The sequence below is a fragment of the Mustela nigripes genome, chromosome 7, assembly GCF_022355385.1.
Source record: "Mustela nigripes isolate SB6536 chromosome 7, MUSNIG.SB6536, whole genome shotgun sequence".
NCBI lineage: Eukaryota > Metazoa > Chordata > Mammalia > Carnivora > Mustelidae > Mustela > Mustela nigripes.
Genome location: NC_081563.1, coordinates 120,105,374 through 120,125,805, shown reverse-complemented (window position 1 = coordinate 120,125,805; position 20,432 = coordinate 120,105,374). Strand labels below are relative to the sequence as shown.

The 20,432-nt window shown below is 39.7% G+C and overlaps 1 protein-coding gene across 4 annotated transcripts in view; it reads right to left on the bottom strand.

The window, feature by feature from the left end:
• Positions 1–20,432, bottom strand: part of RALGAPB (Ral GTPase activating protein non-catalytic subunit beta) — an 81,320-nt gene that overhangs the window by 24,043 nt on the left and 36,845 nt on the right. For 2 of the 4 annotated variants that reach the window (XM_059406991.1, XM_059406993.1), the window contains 10 exons: positions 19,653–19,820; positions 19,021–19,135; positions 18,502–18,649; positions 15,535–15,599; positions 14,003–14,132; positions 12,084–12,205; positions 10,428–10,610; positions 9,238–9,389; positions 2,728–2,915; positions 453–559 (listed from right to left, as the gene is read on the bottom strand). In XM_059406991.1, the coding sequence (XP_059262974.1) occupies positions 453–559; positions 2,728–2,915; positions 9,238–9,389; positions 10,428–10,610; positions 12,084–12,205; positions 14,003–14,132; positions 15,535–15,599; positions 18,502–18,649; positions 19,021–19,135; positions 19,653–19,820 (1,378 nt within the window). Of the gene's footprint in view, positions 1–452; positions 560–2,727; positions 2,916–9,237; positions 9,390–10,427; positions 10,611–12,083; positions 12,218–14,002; positions 14,133–15,534; positions 15,600–18,501; positions 18,650–19,020; positions 19,136–19,652; positions 19,821–20,432 lie in introns of all 4 variants that reach the window. The other 2 variants (XM_059406990.1, XM_059406992.1) reach the window with 1 other exon arrangement.

Sequence of the window (20,432 nt, the reverse complement as noted above, 5' to 3'; positions counted from 1 at the left end):
AGCATATTAAAAAATTATAGGGCATATTACCAATTATACAGGAATAAATCATATAAAAACAACATGAAACTAAGTCCTATTGCCAGAGAGATCAAATTTTTTTCCTATATGGCACATACCTGAGTTTTATTACATTTAACATAGCATAAAAAAATGAGGCCATGGCTCAGAACAGTTCTTAATCATAAGCAGATTCACAATCACCTGGAAAGCTTTTTGAAAATATACCTGTCACGAAGATGTCTTTAAAGATTAATTTAGTGGATGTGGGAATTATGGGCTCCTAAGATGATTCTGATGTCAACCAAATGACTGAACCCTGGCTATGATCAAAAATATTTACCAATGAACTTTGTTGAGATGTTATCTAACCTTTAAATCATAACATACAAACACTCACACGCACACACTCACTCGCTCCTAGTCACTTCCCTGTAATTTCTAATGGATACCTTCTGATTTGCTTTTGCTCCTCTGGGTAAAAGGCAAAGTTGTTGTGCCCAAGCAAGTCTTCCAGACATTCCCCGGACCAGCACAGTGACAGAGGGGAAAAAATCATCTAAAATAAAATATTGGTGTAAAAAGTTTTTATTTCAGACAACAACCATTTAAAATACACGTGTTATCAACCACTAATAATCCAAACCCAGCACAGTGTTTGAAAGCTACAGTGTTCTTGTCTGTGTGCTACCTCTGCCGTTTCTGCCATATCCACATACTGTAAGTATTATTATCTTACTTTGTATCAACCACCTTCTTTTTTAAATTTAAATCTATTCAAAAAGGAAACTGTGTATCTTTAAGTGGAAAACTGTGAGTTTTGGTGTGCTAATAATTTATTTTTTAAACACATATTTAACAATTAATAAAATTATGTTCATCAACGTGTTGACTAACACCATCTCACATGCCTCCAGTGGTACACACATTTTTGGCAGTCCTAGCTAATACTCTTAGTCCAGAAAAACAGACTGGGTGTCTGCAGTGCTGCTGCTGCATTCCCCCATGCCTACTATGTACTGCTATCCACCACAGGCAGTCCCTGTTCCATCCCAGGGGAAGTTCAGGGGCAGAGAATTGGGCAGGGAGAGGGCAATGGGGAGAAACTCAGGATGGACTTCCCGAGTGACCCAGATCCTCCTGCTTATTCCCTCCTTTCGTCCTGGTATGGGAGTTAAACTTTTCAAACTTCTCTTTCTCACTTCTTCTGTTACTAATTATAATAAACTAACAAAATGTTCTTAGAAATCTATAAAATCCCAACTATTTATATTTTTAATACACTTCCAATGCAGTGAAATTACTAGGAACGAGAGTAGGTAAGTTCTAAAAAATCTGGAAGAGGGCTGACACTTACCCCTCAGGACAGGAAACCTAAAGGGAACACTGAGATTTTAGACTCCTTAGGAAGTGGCCTGGGAGTAGAAGGCTGGAGGAGTCATGAATAATAAGCACAAGCCAGGGAAAAAAGTGATGCAAGCCCTAGGTCTGGGACAGGGAAGAAAGAAGTGCATGCAGGGAAGAGTTGGAACTAGAACTCCTGGAGCTGGGAAATGATTGAAGGCCACATCTGTTTTACATTAAAGTCTTCGTACCTTACCACCATACCATACAAGGGAAACCTGTGATGGTATTCATTCATTTCTGAACTGTAGGGTAGTGTAGGACACTAGTCCTGGTCACACCTCACGCTTCTTGAGTAACCCTAAGTCATATATATCCTCTCTGAGCCTCCATTTCTTCACCTGTAAATGAAGAACAGTAGGAGACTCCTTGGACTCTCTCTGCCCATAGGTTCTATAACCTTCGCTTTCCCGGAAATAAGGGTATCTCTGAGAACATGTTTCTTTTACATACTGGCTGATTCCAATAGCCATCAGAAAAAAAAAAAAAAATGTACTCTGAGTAGCCTGGGTTGCAAGTAGTAGTCATATACCTTGAGATACATTACAGTGGGGCGGGGAAGGGGGGGGGGAGTTGAGGAGGGAACAAGTGTATGCTGTGTCAATGGAAAAACCATTTAAGCGTTTTCTGGAGGGCCTGGCATGGTGAGATCCATACTTGAGGAAGACTATAATGGTGGCAGCAAGTAGGACAAGGGTAAGGATAAGACATTTTGGAACCAGAGGAGGGGGGATCAGACCAGACAGGAAGCAACTAAAATAATCTCAGTAAGAAATAATAAGGCCCTGCATTTGGATGTATTGGGAGGGATGCAGAGGAAAAAAAGATGCAAGAGTCACTGGTAAGCAGAAACTTGGACACCAATTACGGAAGGGAGAAACATGAAGGAGCAGGCCAAGATGACTCCTCAAATTTCCCACCTGTTTGGGTGGCACAGATAGCTAAAATACAATAACGGGGAGTGAGGGCCACAAGAGGAGAAGGGCAGGATCCAAAGTTCAAGAAGAGTAATACAATTTTTATGCACAGTACAAAAGAGAAAATATCCCACTAAAATAAACTTTTTATAGAACTACAGAGCTCCTTTCTGGTATTCAGATACAGACAAAGAGTGTCTAAGAGATTCTATTTAATATGTGTATTCTATTTTCTGACCCTCTATTTTTCAGTTACTATTATCACACAGCTAGGAGACATTTTGACAAATGCAGAATTGTGTGCATTTGTAGCCTTTTCCTTCTCTATTCCTGGAAACAGCCCGAGAGTAGCACTGATGAACATGTCAATTTAGCAGTGGAAAAGGCCCAAAGTGCTGAAACTTACTCTGTTCATTTCCAAGAGGTTGCTCCAGCATTGCCAGGATGACACTGTTATCCAAGACAAAGTACCGGAAACTATGCTTGTTTATGGTTGGCAATCTGGAGTATTTAATCAAAGTGGTCTCATTCACCAGACTACAAGGAGAGGCAGGACCACTGGGTGAAGGAAATGCTCCAAGCAACTGCATAATACTATGGAGAATGCAAAAGATAACAGTTAATCCCCAAAGCAAAATCTTAAGTTTACCTCATGCATCAATGTGGCTCTTTGAATTTTAAGTGATCACAGCCATGCTTCCACTATGCAAGTCAGATTTACTCCCTGTGGCAGATGTCATGGTGTGTGCCCCAGATTCCTGCCTCCAAGACTGAAAGCTCCTGTCCCCCAGATGCAAAGAGATGGTGGCCACAGCTTCCAGCTGCGTCCCTCTCTAGGACTTGCTCTCAGCCAAGAAGCAGTACCTGACCCCAATTCACTGCTCTGTGCTGGGACAGCTCACAGTCAGCGAAAGGGTGACGTGGGCTATCAAGTCCCATCCCAGCCCCAGAGCTCTTTGCTGCACCTGCCCCAGCGTAGTGCTTCCCTCTGCTCAGTCCTGCCTCCTTCGCTCCCACAGAGAGGCTGATCCTAAGAGCACTCTCCAATAAACTTCTTGCAAGGAAATTTCTCTCAGAGTCTGCTATCCAGAGAACCCAACCAATCACACTTTGAAACTGTGGAGCTCCCAAAGATAAACATATTTTTAAAAATATGTTAAGTGCTCCAGGTGTCAGGATTATGCTAGCTAAAGCATTCTAGACCTACAAAAGGACCCAAAGACTAGCCAAACCTCAGTATTTCAGATGAGGAAATTTAGACTGAGATGTGATAAGTGATTTTTAAGCAACCAGGAACCAGGGCTTGCTGCCTTCTCACTGTGTGGTCCTGAGGAGACATTATCCTAATTTTACAGATAAGACTGAAGGCATTGGAGCACCTGGGTGGCTCAGTGGGTTAAGCCTCTGCCTTTAGCTCAGGTCATGATCTCAGGGTCCTGGGATCGAGTCTGCATCAGGCTCTCTGCTCAGTGGGGAGCCTGCTTCCCCTCCCCCCCCTGCCTGCCTCTCTGCCTACTTGTGATCCCTATCTGTCAAATAAATAAATAAAATCTTAAAAAAAAAAAAAAGACTGAAGGCACTAATAGTACAATTTACAAAACACCTATAATTACTAAATAAGAATATTTAAGAAAAAAATGTTTTGCAAACCGGAATTCAACCAAATAAAACTTAATTAACATTCAGAAATGTTTAGGTCCATAGAGATTTCTGCATACATTCAATTAACAATAATAATAACTGGCACGCAACATTTGCATCAACATGGATGGAACTGGAGGAGATTATGCTGGGTGAAATAAGTCAACAGAGAAAGACAATTATCATATGGTTTCACTTATTTGTGGAACATAAGGAATAGCATGGAGGACATAAGAAGAAGGAAGGGAAAAATGAAGGGGGGGTGGAGATCAGAGGGGGAGACAAACCATGACAGACTAGGGACTCCAGGAATCAAACTTCAGGTTTTAGAAGGAAGAAGGGTGAGGGGATGAGCTGGCCCGGTGGTGGGTATTAAGGAGGACACAGATCGCATGGAGCATGGAGTGTTATACGCAAACAATGAATCATGGAGCACTACATCAAAAACTAATGATGTACTGTATGGTAACTAACACAACATAATTTCAAAAACTATAAAAAACTAATAATAACTGGCACTTATCATGAGGCACTGGTCTAAGCACTTTACATACATTCTTTTATTTAGCTATCAGAACAACCCTCTGAGGTGAGTACTATTATTATTCCCATTTTATAATGAAGAAACTTAAGCACAGAAAGTATCTTGTAATGATTTTACCTTGTGGTCCTCATATGCATCTCATTTGGAGTCCAACATACTACCAGTGTGCCACAAGGCCTTCCCAATATGCACTTCATTTGGAAAAACTAACGCTCCCCAACACATTTTTGTCATCTCAATCCTTAGCTTGAGTGGCTTCTCCCTTTCTCCTTCATTCTAATGCCTGAATGCAAATACCTCTGATAATGGAAGGCAATGCTGCTCCAGAAGTTTTCCACCCCAAATTTTCTCTCCTAGGAGGAGGATGGTCTAAAAATTTCAAAGACCAGGAGAATCTGATGGTGAGTTCAAGCCTCTAAGGTTTTGTGGAAAAACAGGTGATATACCAGCAAAGCAGAAATGGGAAAATGTGACTTCAGTTTTCTAATATGGGACAGAGACAGATGTCACAAAGTATACGGACCATGTGAGTTGGCATGTTCCAAGCAAGATTCTAAGACAATATCAAATGGGCTGCTGGCAAGGAAATGGATTACTGAGATCAAATCATACCAGCCTAACAACATTTACTCTTCTGATAATAACTAGACTGGAAAGGCCAGAGCATGGTCTCTGAAATCAAGACATACAAGTATTTGACAGTGTATTGTGATAACCTTGGGATGACATTGAAAAATCCCTGTCAACCTGAATGGAAATCTCTGATGGTGTGCTTTGTGGGTCTACCTCTGTTTAGTATTTACACCAGTGTCTTTGATTAGGACACACATATAGCAGGCTCATTAAATCTGCTGTTGACCAAAAGTTGAACTGCAGAGTTAACATGTCAAAGGAAGAGTTGGGATCCAAATAATGAGATAAATCTTACATAAAGAGATCTCAAGTTTAAATGTAGAGTTCTGTACATCCAAATACCCCAAACAAGTAAGTACACGATGAGAAAAACAGACAAAAGATAAATGTGTGAAAAAGACTCTAATTTTAGTTACTTCATGCAAATTATAAGTTCTCAAAACCCAATGCAACCTCAAAGTACATTTGAATCCAAATATAATATCCTACAGAGCATAAAGATCATCCAACTCACCTAGAATATTATACTCAACGCCTTTAAGAGGTACCTAAGTAGTGAAACCCACACCTCCGAGAGAAGAATGACCGGGATGATAAAGGTACTTGAAGCTCCGTCTTTTAACAAATAGCTTAATGTACTGACCAAAACAAATCACTATCTTCATGAGCACTATTGTCAGACGTTGTTACCGCCTGGAAAGAGGACTCCACTAGCAAGAATTTGAATTAGAACCAATAGTGAGTAGAAGTTAAAGTGGGAGAGATTTCAGTTCAGTGTAAACATCAAAATTTTAACAATAAAAATGAAAGGGCATCTAGGTGGCTCAGTGGGTTAAAGCCTCTGCCTTCGGCTCAGGTCATGATCCCAGGGTGCTGGGATCAAGTCCCACATCGGGCTCTCTGCTCAGCAGGGAGCCTGCTTCCTCCTCTCCCTCTCTGCCTGCCTCTCTACCTATTTATGATCTCTATCTGTCAAATAAATAAATAAAATCTTAAAAAAAAAAACACAATAAAAATGAAATGGGAACCCTAGGGGTTAGAGTATCCCAAAATTAGAGACAAAATAACTCGGTATACGTGTCTTACAGGTGGCTTAGGCAGAGGGGCTGCTGAAAGGTGTTCCAAAAGTCCTAACTCTGAATTTGTATTATTACATGAAGGAGATGATGCTACTATTCTTAGCATTGTGAGATGCTGAAGACGGAAATGCCGCCTCTACCCAAGTTATGGAGACAACACTAGCATGTATCAGATACAACCAGATATGATCGTGACAGTGTAGAATTCCATACTATGCAGTTGGGTCTGACTGAATGAGCACAGAGGCAGAGAAGAGAGCTATCATTAAGAAGCAGAATAGCCAAGGAACGTCCCCTGAAGGGAGCCAGAAGTGATGTGAACACTGAGCAGGGGAGGATGTGAGCACGAGGGAAAGAGGGCAGTCACGAAACCCAGGGAACACACAGAGACAGGTAAAAACATGCCCACAAATGGCCTGTCAGGTCCCTCTACGGCAAAAGGGATATGCTGGGAAAGATCAGACAGTATGAGTGGGGACAGAGTAAGGAGAGCCTTGACAACCAGACAAGGAGTTCAGACAACATGGCAAGAAACAGAGATCTATTCAGTTTTCAATTGCTTAAGCAGCAGAAAAAAAAAACCAAAAAACCAAAAAAACAGTGCCTAAGGATGAATTAAAAAATGGAATGCAAGATGAACAGGGTGAGATTAAAAACAGGGAAATTAGGCAAGAAGTGAGAAGAGCCTAGACCAGGATGCTGAGGTTAGAGGGGATGGAGGAAATACTTCTAAAAATAAAGTCTACTGGACTTAGTCACTGGTTTCATATCGGGAATGACAGAAAAAGTAGAGATATATCAGACAAAAAAGACAAAGGTTTCTGTTTGCATAACTGGAAAACAGCAGTGATACAGACATAAAGCAGTAATTTTAAGGAAGAGATTTGATTTGGGACGGGTTTCATGACGACGGTACTCTGCAGGGCCCTCTTCAGGACTGGTAACTGGAGATACCATTTGTGGAGTTGGCAGAAGAAACAAGACTGCTGCAGATAAAACAGATGAACCACCTAGATAACCACTAGCTGGGTGGCCTGGAAGCCAGGGCTCACTACTCATTCTGAGCACATACCCCGTTCTTACAGCGTCATATTCTCACAGGAATGCCCCACCCAGGCTAGGATATAGCCAACTTAACTTTTGTATAATACAGAGTTCCCAGTGAGAAGGACTCTCCCCCTTTCTCTCCATATCCTTCTTACTCTTCCAGGCACATATTAAAGCTCATTTCTTTTATAAAGCTTTTCAGTCTACCCCACCCCCAAATGGTCTTCTCTCTTAAAGATTTATTTGAAAGAGAGAGAGAACACATGCTCATGGGCGTGCATGCAGGAGTGTGCATGCATGCACGCACACACACGAGGGCCGGGAGGAGCAGAGGAAGCTAATCATTGAGCAGAGTCTCCGCTGGCTGCAAAACCCAACTTGGGGCTCAATCTTACATGACCTGAGCCAAAAACCAAGAGCTGGAAGGACGCCTGGGGGGCTCAGTTAAGTGTCTGCGTTTGGCTCAGGGCCCTGGGATCAAGCGCCACATCAGGCCCCCTGCTCGGGGGGAGTCTGCTTCTTCCTCTGTCCTTTCCTCCGCTCACGCATACTCTCTCTCTCAGATAAATAAAATCTTCAAAAACAAAACCCAAGAGTTGGACACTGAGCCATCCAGGTACCCCTCTCAACTTTTATTATTTCTAGTACTCACTGCCTGTGTAAGTACATTTAAACAATTGCATTCACATTTTTCTGATTTTCTAACTATTAGCCAAACCTCCAGAAGCACACCGAAAGCCTAGCTAGTGCAGTAAGCAAGACTGAACTAATGCATGCATGATTCTAAAAATGTACTGAATGACCAAAGGCCATGAGTAAGAGAAATAAATCCAACTTTACTGTCCATGCGCCAAGTGATAAATAGACCACTGAACTCAAAAAGATTCTGGGATCCTGGTAAGGGCTGATTTAGATACAAATCTGCAAGCAGTCTAGCCCACCACTTTAAGACCAAGATGAGCCAATACTGATTGACCGGACATCCTCCTTCCTGCTTTTATGTTTTCTGTGTCTTCACCCACAATTACCCTTTCATAAGACCCATCTTTCCATCTGTATTGTGATTCTACCTAATCATCTCCACTCAACCCTTCCCTTCAATCCATAAATGCCTTCCTTCCCTCTTTCCACTCTCCCCACTTGCCAGCCAAATGCAAACTCTCTCAGGAATCTCTGTTAAGGAATCTCTAACCTTTTCTAAGGTTCCAACCTGTCTCCATCCCTTCACTACCAAAATGATTAGAATAGAAATCTTCTTGCTGCCTTAACTACTCTGTAATCCAGCTTCTGATGAAACTTCACCCATCCTGTAAAAGTCAGGTCCAAAGTCATCTTCTCCAGGAATCTTTGATTTCCCCTTGTCTAGTAGTATTCATTTCCCCTGTCAAGCATGTTATTATACCTCTCTTCCTGCAGCACTTACTCTCCACCTAACATTATAGCTATTTGTGTTCATCTCTCATCTTCCATATTGGACAAGAAGCTCTTTTAGGGTGGTGACCGAATCTGATGTATCTTTACAATCCTATTACAAGCTCATAAGAGGGAGCTCATAAATCTTGACTGAATGCACTTCTAATATGTACTATAAATGTAAGAGAATACACACCACTGAGCTAAGAAGCAGGAGACTTAATAGAGGGAGCTCAGGCAGATCCCATCTCTGGACTCAGGTACCAAAGTGAAGAGGAAGAGTAAGGCTCTCCAAGATCCTTTCTAACTCTAATGTGATACGACTTCAATTAATGCCAACTAGCACAGAAAAACAAGGACCCAAACTCTCAGCCCCACATTCCTGGTTTCTTTTGGTCCCCAAAATAAGTTTTTCCTTTCCATTTTATTTCTAAAGAAAAAGCATCCTAGTAGGTTACATCACTTCATGCTGAACAGCTGGGGAGGAGAGGAAACAACATGCATCATAGCTAACCCCATCTAATTGCCAGGCGCAATCCCTTTGCAGTCACTTTCATACCATGTTAGGGTGGCTTCTGCAGCATCCTTTACCCTCATAGACGCAGGATTTGGCTCCTTATCTCCTTTGTACTTGACCTCTTGCTCACTGTTCTTGGACTTACTTCCTGAAATACCCAGTTCCACAATCTCCAATACCTCCTTAAGGCAGTCCTAGAAGCAGGAAAGGCAAATCAGTTTTTGTAATACACCTATTTTATGAGAAGATAAGGAACTACAGCAATATGCAACAGTGGTTGTGTTTTAGTGGTGGGCTGCAGTTTCCTTCTCACTTTAATAGGTGTACATTAATTTCACAATAATATAATAAACTTTGCCCCCTAATTTTTCTTTAAAGTACTATATTTGAATGCTCAGAGTTAAATAATAATGATAAATTGAATTCAATCTTATCAATCATAATTCTTATAAAATTACCACAGATTACAAAAATCACGAAAGTCCAAGTTTAAGAGAATAGTAATTCAATTAAACCTTGGGTGGTTTAAGACATTAAGACACGAGATTATCCAAAGTGAAGTTCATCAGTTACTGTTATTCTTAAGCAATTCTTTGGTACCATAACTTAAGAAGCCATAATGAAAGTAACTAAGATTTAATCAATATTATTATTGTAAAATGATATAAAGCTCTCTATAAATACTAAATGGGCCTGATATCTCTTATTTATACTATGAATTCTTGATAACTGTCTGCCTCCCTATAAGGAAAATATTAAATGGAACAATGGCAAGGGAAACCAGCTTAGATATCTGTGCCTACTTGAAAGTGGAAAATATGTGAAACGAAATTTTTATATACAGCCAAACCACTAATGGCAAGTTGTGCTCTAGGTTTTCAGCCTGGCTACCAATTGCCCTTCAAAGTTTGAAGAGTGACCAAAGTGCCTTTTGGCCATCTTGAAACTACCACATCCTTTCAGGAAAGAATTTTCTTGATAGTTCAGATAAATTAGTGAAGGCTCTATCTTTCAAAAGAAGTTCTCTATTGTGTTAATTTGCAACCAAATTAATTAATTAAGCATGATGACAATTTTTGAGCTGTGCTCAAGAGGACAAGTGTTCTACCGAAATATAACAAGAATATTCAGTTTAAAGTATGTAATACTGTATTTAAATATGCCTTTTAAGAGGTGTCTTCCCAACATACATTTTTGTTTCTCCTTCCTGTTTTAAGATCTAGTAATCTAACCTTTTCATCAAGCATATCAGGGTGCTCTGTCAGCCAGACACAGAGACACTGAAAAGCTGCTACAATCATGGAGTGCAGATCCCGGGAGTGAAGAGGAGCTGGCCGACTACACTGGTACACAATGTAGCTGCACACGGAACTGATGGCTCGCTTCCGGTCTCCAGAGTCAACCATCACCTTCACCTGAGCATATTCATATGGGGAACACAGTTAGCCAGGAACCATTGTACTGATTTCAAACTATCTACACTGTAGCCTGACCTTTCTGACACTGGGATACAACACAGGAAGCCTCACTTTTTAAAATATTATTTACACAAATGCACCTGGGTGGCTCAATCAATTGAGTGTTCATCTCTTGATTTTGGCTTGGGTCATGATCTCAGGGTTGTGAGATCGAGTCCCATGTCGGGCTCTGTGCTAGGGGGTGGAGTGTCCTTGAGATTCTCTCCCCCCTCTCCCTTTGCCCTTTCTCCCATGCTCTAAAATAAATAAATAAATCTTTAAAATAAAAAAATAAAATATTTATACAAAGGAACAGAATATTTCAGGTATATCATAATATTCTATAAAATCAAAAAGCATGGTGGCTCAGTGGGTTAAAGCCTCTGCCTTCGGCTCAGGTCATGATCCCAGGGTCCTGGGATCGAGCCCCACATCGGACTCTCTGCTGAGCAGAGAGCCTGCTTCCTCTCCTTCTGTCTCTGCCTGCCTCTCTGCCTGCTGTGATCTCTGTCAAATAAATAAATAAAAATATTTTTAAAAATAAATAAATAAAACAGTTATTTCATTTTAGCCTATTTTTTCATTGCCTAAAAACCTAAACCCCTGGGGTGTACCTATTCATCATTGCCAACTATCAAAAGAATAGTTGGCAATGGGATGCGTATACATTTCTGAAGCCCCCTAACCCAATTCTGCAGTGATGCTCTATGGGCTATAAAATTCTGTGTAGCTGCTCAGAGGTATAATTAACATACAGGAAACTATTTAAACTATTTAAAACTATTTAAAGTGAACAATTTTATAAATTCTGGCATAAGTATACACTTGTGAACTATCACCAAAATCAAAACAGTAGACATATCCATCACCTCCCAAAATGTCCTCATGTATCTTCTAATCCCCTCTTCCACTTCCTTTATGCCCCTTCCTTAGGTTATTACTGATCTGCGTTCTGTCAATACAGGTTAATCTGCATTTTTTAGAGTTTTATACAAAAAAAAATGTATTCTTTTTTGGAGGCCTGGCTTCTATTCAGCATAAATATTTTGAGATTTATGCATATTTTTGTGTGCATTTATTAAAATCAGATGATCCTACAATGACACAAAATGTCATGTTGAAAATGTAAGGGTATTATAAACAAATACAAAACCAACAGGTATTCTATTATCATATGCAAATAAATAGCAAGTATTGAAAGGTTTCCTGTAACTTAACAGCAAAAGTATCATTCATAATCTTTGAACCTATTTAAAAAAGTAATGTTCACGTTGTAAAATTTCACTTGGAGGCCCATTTTTGCACACTCTGGATAAAACTGTTTTGAGTATGAGCAACACTGTAATACCCACATCAAGGAGTAAAGCAATAAAGGGAAAGGACTCACGGTCCACAGCTATTGGGCTAAAATAAAAGGACTGTTCTCCTCACCTTTGCCAGGCCAGAGAGGAGCTCTAGAGCTGCCAGTGATATGCTCATGTCTTGGCGCCACTGGGAGTTGAGTCTTTGGGTGACAAGATGAATGCTGCGAATCAGGAGCCCAGCAGCTGAATCTGTATTAAGAGCTAGGATATAACCCCAATGCCACATCCCACAGGGAGGGAAAACAACTAAGCATTAGTAACAAGAAGCACAGCATTCCACCAGGCACAGACCACAGCAGCCACAGTGAGCATGACGGGCACCCACACAGTGCTATGCTCCCCACCCCATGGGCCTGAGCATTAAGCCTGACTGAACAACAGTGCATAGGGCACACACACTGGACTGAAGCAGCTTTTAGCTCCCAGCTCAGGTACTTTTACACAGACATCCACTAGGATTTGGCAGTTCGATATATCTTAAAATTTCTTAATTAACTCATAGAGAGTTACATTTTCAAAAAAACAATGAAAACGCTATCAATTATATCCGTGGAATTTTACAGAAAAGAGAATTCACATTTTAGAATCTCCTCAGACACTAAGAATACCCTAAAACATCTGCTGAAATTATTTTCAGGGTTTAAACTATCAAAAGTCACATGCAATGCCTTCTCAAACATATTTTGACATTTAATTCTCTAAAGCTACTTTAATACTTCTAAAAGAATTAGATAACCAAGTCGCCATGTTTTTATTTGGCCTCCAGTTCTACATTTAAAAGTAATCACTACTTAGCTAATAAAAAATTAGGACAAATTAAACTGAATTTATAAAGGAAGCTTTAGGGACATTATACCTGTCGATCCTATCAGAAAGAGGGCAGTGACAACAGAAAAAGGAATGATCATTAAAGAGAGACATTCATGCGACACTAACACAAATCTGGATTTCTTAGTAAAAACTACTTTACGACATTACAACCAGAACTCACTAACACCAGTTCAAAAGGCTGAAACAAACAATAATCACTTCAAACATTTATATTAGAACACATACAATAATTCAAAAAGTTCTTTGGAAGTGTTTTAGAAAGCATGAAAAACAAATTTTCACCTATAGTATATTTAAACCCATGAACATAATGAATAACAATTTAAATAACTTCTTTATAAATGCAATTTTTAAATTTGCTAAATAACCGCATGATGACCCAATGTATTTGATGTGCTCAAGGATACTGAAAGCAAACTTAAACATGCCTAGACTCCTAGGCTCATGAATTCTCCAGGTAATTCATATCTAAGGAATTCATATCTAAGGATCTAGATTTCATTCCAGTCATGTTGGACTAGCACTCAGAGATTCAACACAATATTAATAATATGTATTAAAAAAAGGCACCCACAAATTCACAGAACCCATAAAGTAATTGCCAAGGTAAAGGACGTCACTGAATAGGATGCTCTGCTAGCAAATGCTTCTTCACTTTTGCTTAAAATTTGTGACTAAAAAATCTAACCAGTTATAGTAGGGTGTAGTTTTTAAACACAAAGACTCTATTCTCTGGGTTCCAATGTATATTTTATCACTCCACTTACCATACTGCAATAATTGATGTGCTGGCTCTCTCATTAGAGCCTGAGGCAGAGCACATTCTACTTCTCTGTATATAACCAGTAGCTGGTAACAGAACCCATAAATTGCCACCCACTGTAATCATTTATAACATTTAAAAAACTACCCAAAATCTAGTTATTAAAAGCTATAGAGGTAATTTTACAAGATTTGTTTACTTTTTAAAAATCTTTTAGAGTAATAAGTATTAAGTTATTAAGTATTATACTTAATTTATACATTTAAGTATAATACTTAAATACATTAAAATCACGAACATTCAAATTTTGTTTAGAAAGATTTTGTTTTATGTATCTGGGCATTAAAAGTTACCAATAATCTTTGGATTTCAAAAAAACAAACATGGCTTACCATAATCCCTTAGGAGAGCTTGAGCAGGTCTTTCACTGTCAGGAGTTGTGGGTTCTGTGCTTCCACCACTTGCTGAACTAATACCACTATTAGTGCGACTATGACTCTTCAGGTTATTCTCTCCACCACCCTAGTTAAATACAAATGGATCAAATATTTGAGGACTACCCCCGAAATTGACAAGTACAGATAGAACTCAGTCACTAAAAGCCATACTGATAAAACGGAATGGGCCAGAGAAGTAACACAAACTGATACACAGATAAAAACTGACAAGGGGGGGCGCCTGGGTGGCTCAGTGGTTTAGGCCTCTGCCTTCAGCTCAGGTCATGATCTCAGGGTCCTGGGATCGAGCCCCACATCAGGCTCCCTGCTCAGTGGGGAGCCTGCTTCCCCCCCTCTCTCTGCCTGCCTCTCTGCCTACTTGTGATCTTTATCTGTCTATCAAATAAATAAATAAAAATCTTAAAAAAAAAAAAAACTAACAAGGGATTAAAACTACTAATGGTGTTTTTGCATAGACACCATCTACTAAAGGGTATGAAGGGTCTGATGATTATGGGTGTCCATTCCGCAGTGTTCTTTGCAAAGGGGCAGCCAAAGTCCTTTTTCTATCTTCACTTGACTTCACTAGCTAATGACTCTGAGTCCTTTAAGAATTACCCAATACCTCCTAAGCAAAACTTCAGGAGTACAAGCTTATTAAAAATACAACACAAATAAGCAACAGTAACTTTTAAATGTAGTTACATCACAGAACGTAAACAATAAAATATCATGGTTAGTAAAAAGATTAACTCCTATACATGTAGGGGCTATATGTTAAAGGTTTCTCTCATTTTTCCTCCAATAAACAAAATTCATTATATCCAGATCAGCTGATTATTATTAGCCACCTACTAGGATACAAATATAATTTCCTTAATAATAATTTGCTCACCCATCCTGTATCTATCCAGCTCATTCCAGAATACTCTATTTCTCCACGGTCCTGCCTCTACTCCAGGTGGGAGGTCACCTATTCTGAAGCCAGAGGCAAGGGGCAATGGGAGTCTCCAGGAAGCTTTTTAATTTGGAAATATTGGTGCTTTGGGGATCTTCAAGCTTTGGTCTAGGGAAGCTCAAAGAGCTGACGAGATGGAAAAGAATAAACTCAATGCTTGTTTCTGGACAGCATTAGATCTACTAGGAAGAAGTATAGAATAGGGGGCTTCTCTTAGATTATTCAAGCCAGTTCACCAGCACAATAAAGAAGTTAAGAGTTTTAAGTAGAGACTGTCCAGAAATGAAGACTGCATTTGGCTGAAATGTCTCTCGTGCAGAATCTCTCAAGGACCTGATGAATGGCTAAGGAAACCCTGAAAGGTAAAAAAACCTCAAAATACTTATTTTAAAATATGATCCTTCTGAATCAATGAGCTGAATTTAGAAACAAATGCCTTTAAAAATCACAAGGACAAACATTTTGGAATGCAATTTACATCTAATCAGATGCTGATATTCTGACAGATAACATGTGGTATGCTTCTTACCATCTCCATTTGGCAACCAATGGCTTCTAAAAGTGCTGAATCTTGAACAATATTTAACATTGCCCCTGTAAGAGAAAAAAAAAAGCATTTTATTTAAATATATGATAAGAATATTAAAATGGCTAACATATCTCAAAAGAGATAAGAATATGATTTTAGCTGACTACTCTTGAAATGTCCATAATATTACCAATAAATCTATGGACTGGTATGAAAAAAACACTCTTTAGAAATGCCCTAATTCTGATCTGCCATCGCATCAATCATCAAATGTGTTTTAAAACCACATTTTCTGGGGGCACCTGGGTGGCTCAGTGGGTTAAAGCCTCTGCCTTCGGCTCGGGTCATGGTCCCAGGGTCCTGGGATCGAGTTCCACATGGGGCTCTCTGCTCAGCGGGGAGCCTGCTTCCTCCTTTCTCTCTGCCTGCCTCTCTGTCTACCTGTGATCTCTGTCAAATAAATAAATAAAAATCTTAAAAAAAAAAAACCCCACATTTTCTAAAATAAACTTGAAGGTCAAACTGAACTATATAAAAATATGACCACTAACTGGTATTTCAGACCAGATGTAAGCATCTCAATTTCAAGGCTATTATAAACTAAGAAAAAAAAATACACATATTTTAAAGATTTTATTCATTCATTGGACACAGAGGCAGAGAGATAGATCACAAGTATTCAGAGCAGCAGGCAGAGGGAGAGGGAGAAGTAGGCCCCCCACCAACCAGAGACCCCAATGCAGGACTTGATCCCAGGACCCTGGGATCATGACCCGAGATAAAGGCAGCTGCCCAACTGACTGAGCCATCCCAGTACCCCCAAACTAAGAAAAATATTATGGAATACTTTTAAAAAACTGATTCTGTTCTTTTAGAAATAAAGGAAAAATAACAAAAATCACAGCTGTATCTTTCTGATCAGACTGCCCTTTTCTTTTTTTAAGATTTATTTATTTACTTATTTTATTTATTTGAGGGAAAGTAAGCTAGAGAAGGAGAGGGTATGTGTGGGGTGAGGAGCAGAGGGAGAGGGGAGAATCTCAAGCAGACTCCCTGCAGGGCACAGAGCCTGGGGCTCGAGATGTGGGGCTTGATTCTACAACCTATGAAATCATGATCCAAGAGGAAATCATCAGTCGGACACTCAACCAACAGAGCCACCCACATGCCCTTGATCAGACTGCTTTTTAAGAATGATTAAAGCCACACGGTTGAGGGCTACCCCTGGCTGCGTATTTTGAAGGCAAGCTGCACATATTTACTATCAAGGAACTTACAGCCCTAGAAAGGCTAGAACAGAAATAAGATGGTGAGCTTAGCACACTGCTTCTCATCTCAGTGTGGGAGTACTCTTGTCCACAGTAAATAAAGAGCGGACAGACACAGTTTTGCCAATCTATGGCAAGAACTGACAAGTGACTCTTCCTTGAAATGTACATACAGAGCTCTTCAGGGCAAGGGTAAGGCAGAACTAAACAACTCTGTAGAAAATTATCTGATTTCAAGTGATACATTATTTCAATAACCTAAAACTCAACTTGGAAGCCCCCTCATAGCAAGATTTTTTTTTAATTTTTTATTTTTTATATACATATATTTTTATCCCCAGGGGTACAGGTCTGTGAATCACCAGGTTTACACACTTCACAGCACTCACCAAAGCACATACCCTCCCCAATGTCCATAGCAAGATTTAATCTGTTCTTTCAACTCGTTCAAAATGAAAGGATTTATTCTTCCCTATTTATTCCACCTTCTCACTGCATAACATACTATACATACTTCGAGAACACTCAGTCCAACTATTCCTGCCACCACCAATTCTTTGGCAACGACATTTCGTCTCCTGAAATGAAAACCTAACGTCATTTCTGCCTATTCAAATTCTGTCCTACAAGATCAAATTTAACCTCCACTTCCCCCCATGAAGGTCTTCCTTGCTGTTGGTTTCTTCTCTCAACAGTGAAGACACTGAACAAGACATGCAATCAGCTCTTCCCTCTGTTATTACCTGACACTTTGGGAGAATATTCTTTCTACAATAAGATTTGCTCAAGGATGAAAGCCATTCCATTCAGTTCTTTAGTACTGTCCTCAAAGCACCTGTACCTATGGCCATGCTCTTGGCTTTGATGAAAAGTCAAAAGTACAGAGAGAATTGTAGTAATCAAGCTGAAAAACAATATATATGGCTTAATATATGGCAGTGAGCATAGTGATGAGCCATCTAAAAGAGAGAATCAGGGACACCTTTGTGGCTCAGTCAGTTAAGTGTCTGCCTTTGGCTCAAGCCATGATCCCAGAGTACTAGGATCGAGTCCTACACCAGGCTCCCTGCTCAACGAGGAGTTTGCTTCTCCCTCTGCCTGCCGCTCACCCTGCTTGTGCCCCACCCCTCTCTCTGACAAATAAATAAATAAAATCTTAAAAAAATTTTTAAAAACTAAAAATAAAACAGAGAATCAGTATGATCAGGAGACCAAGAGAGAACATTAAGAAAAAAGGGAGGAAGCACAGCAACAGCTATCTATTTCTCAGTCTCCTCCTGGCAGGGTTCTGACACAACTTCCAGATTTGTACCAAACTCAAAATCCTTCCCCAGGGCCACAATGGGCAGGATGCAGAGGAAAACGCAGATATTGGTGGGGGGGTGGGGGGGGGGGGGGGGAAGAAAAGGAAGAAGGGAGTAAAGGGAAAGGAGGAGAGAGGAAAGGCAAGAGGGAAAGAGAAAAATAGCACAAATAAAACTAAGCAAAAATGACCCCCTAAGATAACTGTAACGCTTTTCTCTTCCCTCATCTCACCCCTTTAAACTTTTGCACATGCAAAAGCAAACATATTCTGCCTCTGATTCAGAATAAATACAGCTGTATTGGGCTCAGGCTTCATCACTGACCCCTGCCTTCCAAGCATGCCTGGGGTCAACAGCCTATGGGTTCTCTTACAAAAAACTGCGTGAACACAAACCTAGTATCATTTGAGTGTTGTTGGGGTCCGTTTCTGTTTGCAAGGCACCTATTAGTATATTCACAAGTCGCAACTTCAGGGACAAAAAAGTTATTGGTTTATCATATGAAGAGCTGTCATCATTACTAAACTTTCCTTCCAGGACCACCTATGGAAGAAACAAACAATATTCACCATCAACTGCTGTGGTGCACTACGCCCGTGTAGCAACTCCTACAGTGGACAGAGACCAGGCTAACAGGCAAGGCTTTCAATCTGACCAGTACTAGCCCCTGTGCTAAGGCTGGCACTAACTCACACAACACACGTTATTATTAGCTCTCACTAGCTGTTGTTACCTGAAACAGTAGACCAAGCCAGGCTGGCTGGCTGACAGAAGAAAAACAAATCAACTTTGTCGATTTGATTGAAATAATCTGAGAAAAGTTTTAAAAAGCTCATGTTCCATTTTTAAAATATAATTTGACTTAAGTTCACAAAATAAAATACAGAATATAAAAAACTTCAATAAAACATTACCTCAGATCTGACTGTGCCAAAATGATGAGGGAGGGGCAACAAAGAAAGGAGGATATTAATGGAAGATCTTCTCAATTCTGTTGGATTTACATAGCTTTTGAATTTTGAGAGCTCTCTGCCAAAAACAAACAAACAAACAAACAAACAAGAAATAGCTATTGGTATTTCCAAACCAAAGCTTGTTTTTAGCTATTGCCAAATATACATTATGTCAGTTTTTCACAATATAAGCACTGGGTTTGGTTTCATAAAGAGTGAAGTAACTACTTTCCACTGTGTTTATATTCTGCCTGTGTGTGTGTGAACTTCTATGTTAAACTGTTACAGAAAACTAAAACCTGACTTATTGATTTCAAACGTTTCATCTACTCTATACAAATAGGACCTCCAGGCTGGTTTGTTCTTAGCTCTCTAGACCAGGCCAAAAAGGATTCAACATGCCCAGACAAATTAGAACTAAATGAATTCAGGGATGAGGTGTGTCTGGATGTTCTATGCTCACGTAATGTGACCTGAGTCCCCTTGAGTTATGAAGACAACTGCATAGGATAAATTGGGAAATTGGGGAGGAAGCACAAAAACAGACCAAGTCAAACCCACAAGTGATATGCTAGTACAGAGTGAGAGCTTACCTGTCAGGCAAAATGGTTTCAAGAGCTGAAATAAAGTAAGGAACCACAACATCAATCCCTTTCAAGTCACAGCAGAACAAAGGAGGGGAGTTTAGAATAACGCTGGCCAAGACAGGATGGCACACATAATCATTTATCTGCAAACCTTGAATTAAAAGCATGTAAAATCTAGGAAAGCAAGAAAAAAATTTTAAATAAACTGCTGGTCAACTGTTTTCATAATTATTAATATTTTCTACACAGTCATCTGAAAGTCCATTTCCACTCTTCACTATTTCTATCCTTTAAAAGGTATTACTAGAGTTAGAACAATTCAAAAGCAAATATACTAAGAACCAAATTATCTTTCCTAATGAAAAGAGAAAAAAGATTCATGTCTATTACACCTTCGTGAAATGTTAAGCCTTGCAAACTCAGTTATAGCTGCCTGCATATGAAGTCACCAAAACAAATGACTGCAGTAATTATCACTAAACTAGAGGAATTAGTGAACTGAATTCCATGCCAGTAAAATTTTGCAGTATTTCCCAATTCCTGAAGGGGAAAAAAAAAAAAAGGTGTGTGTTGTGTCTTTTCCCCTTCCCCATCATTTCTGGGGGGACAATGAAAGAAAGAAATCTGCATTTACCATGACATGGAGGTGAGTCTGAGTAAGACTCCTTTCAGGAATACACCTAAGCCCACCTTCCCCTTAGCTTCCTCTCCTAACCCCCAATCAACTACGTGTTTGATCTTCCATCATTCAAGAGCAATGATATCGGTCAACTCTTCTACTACTGT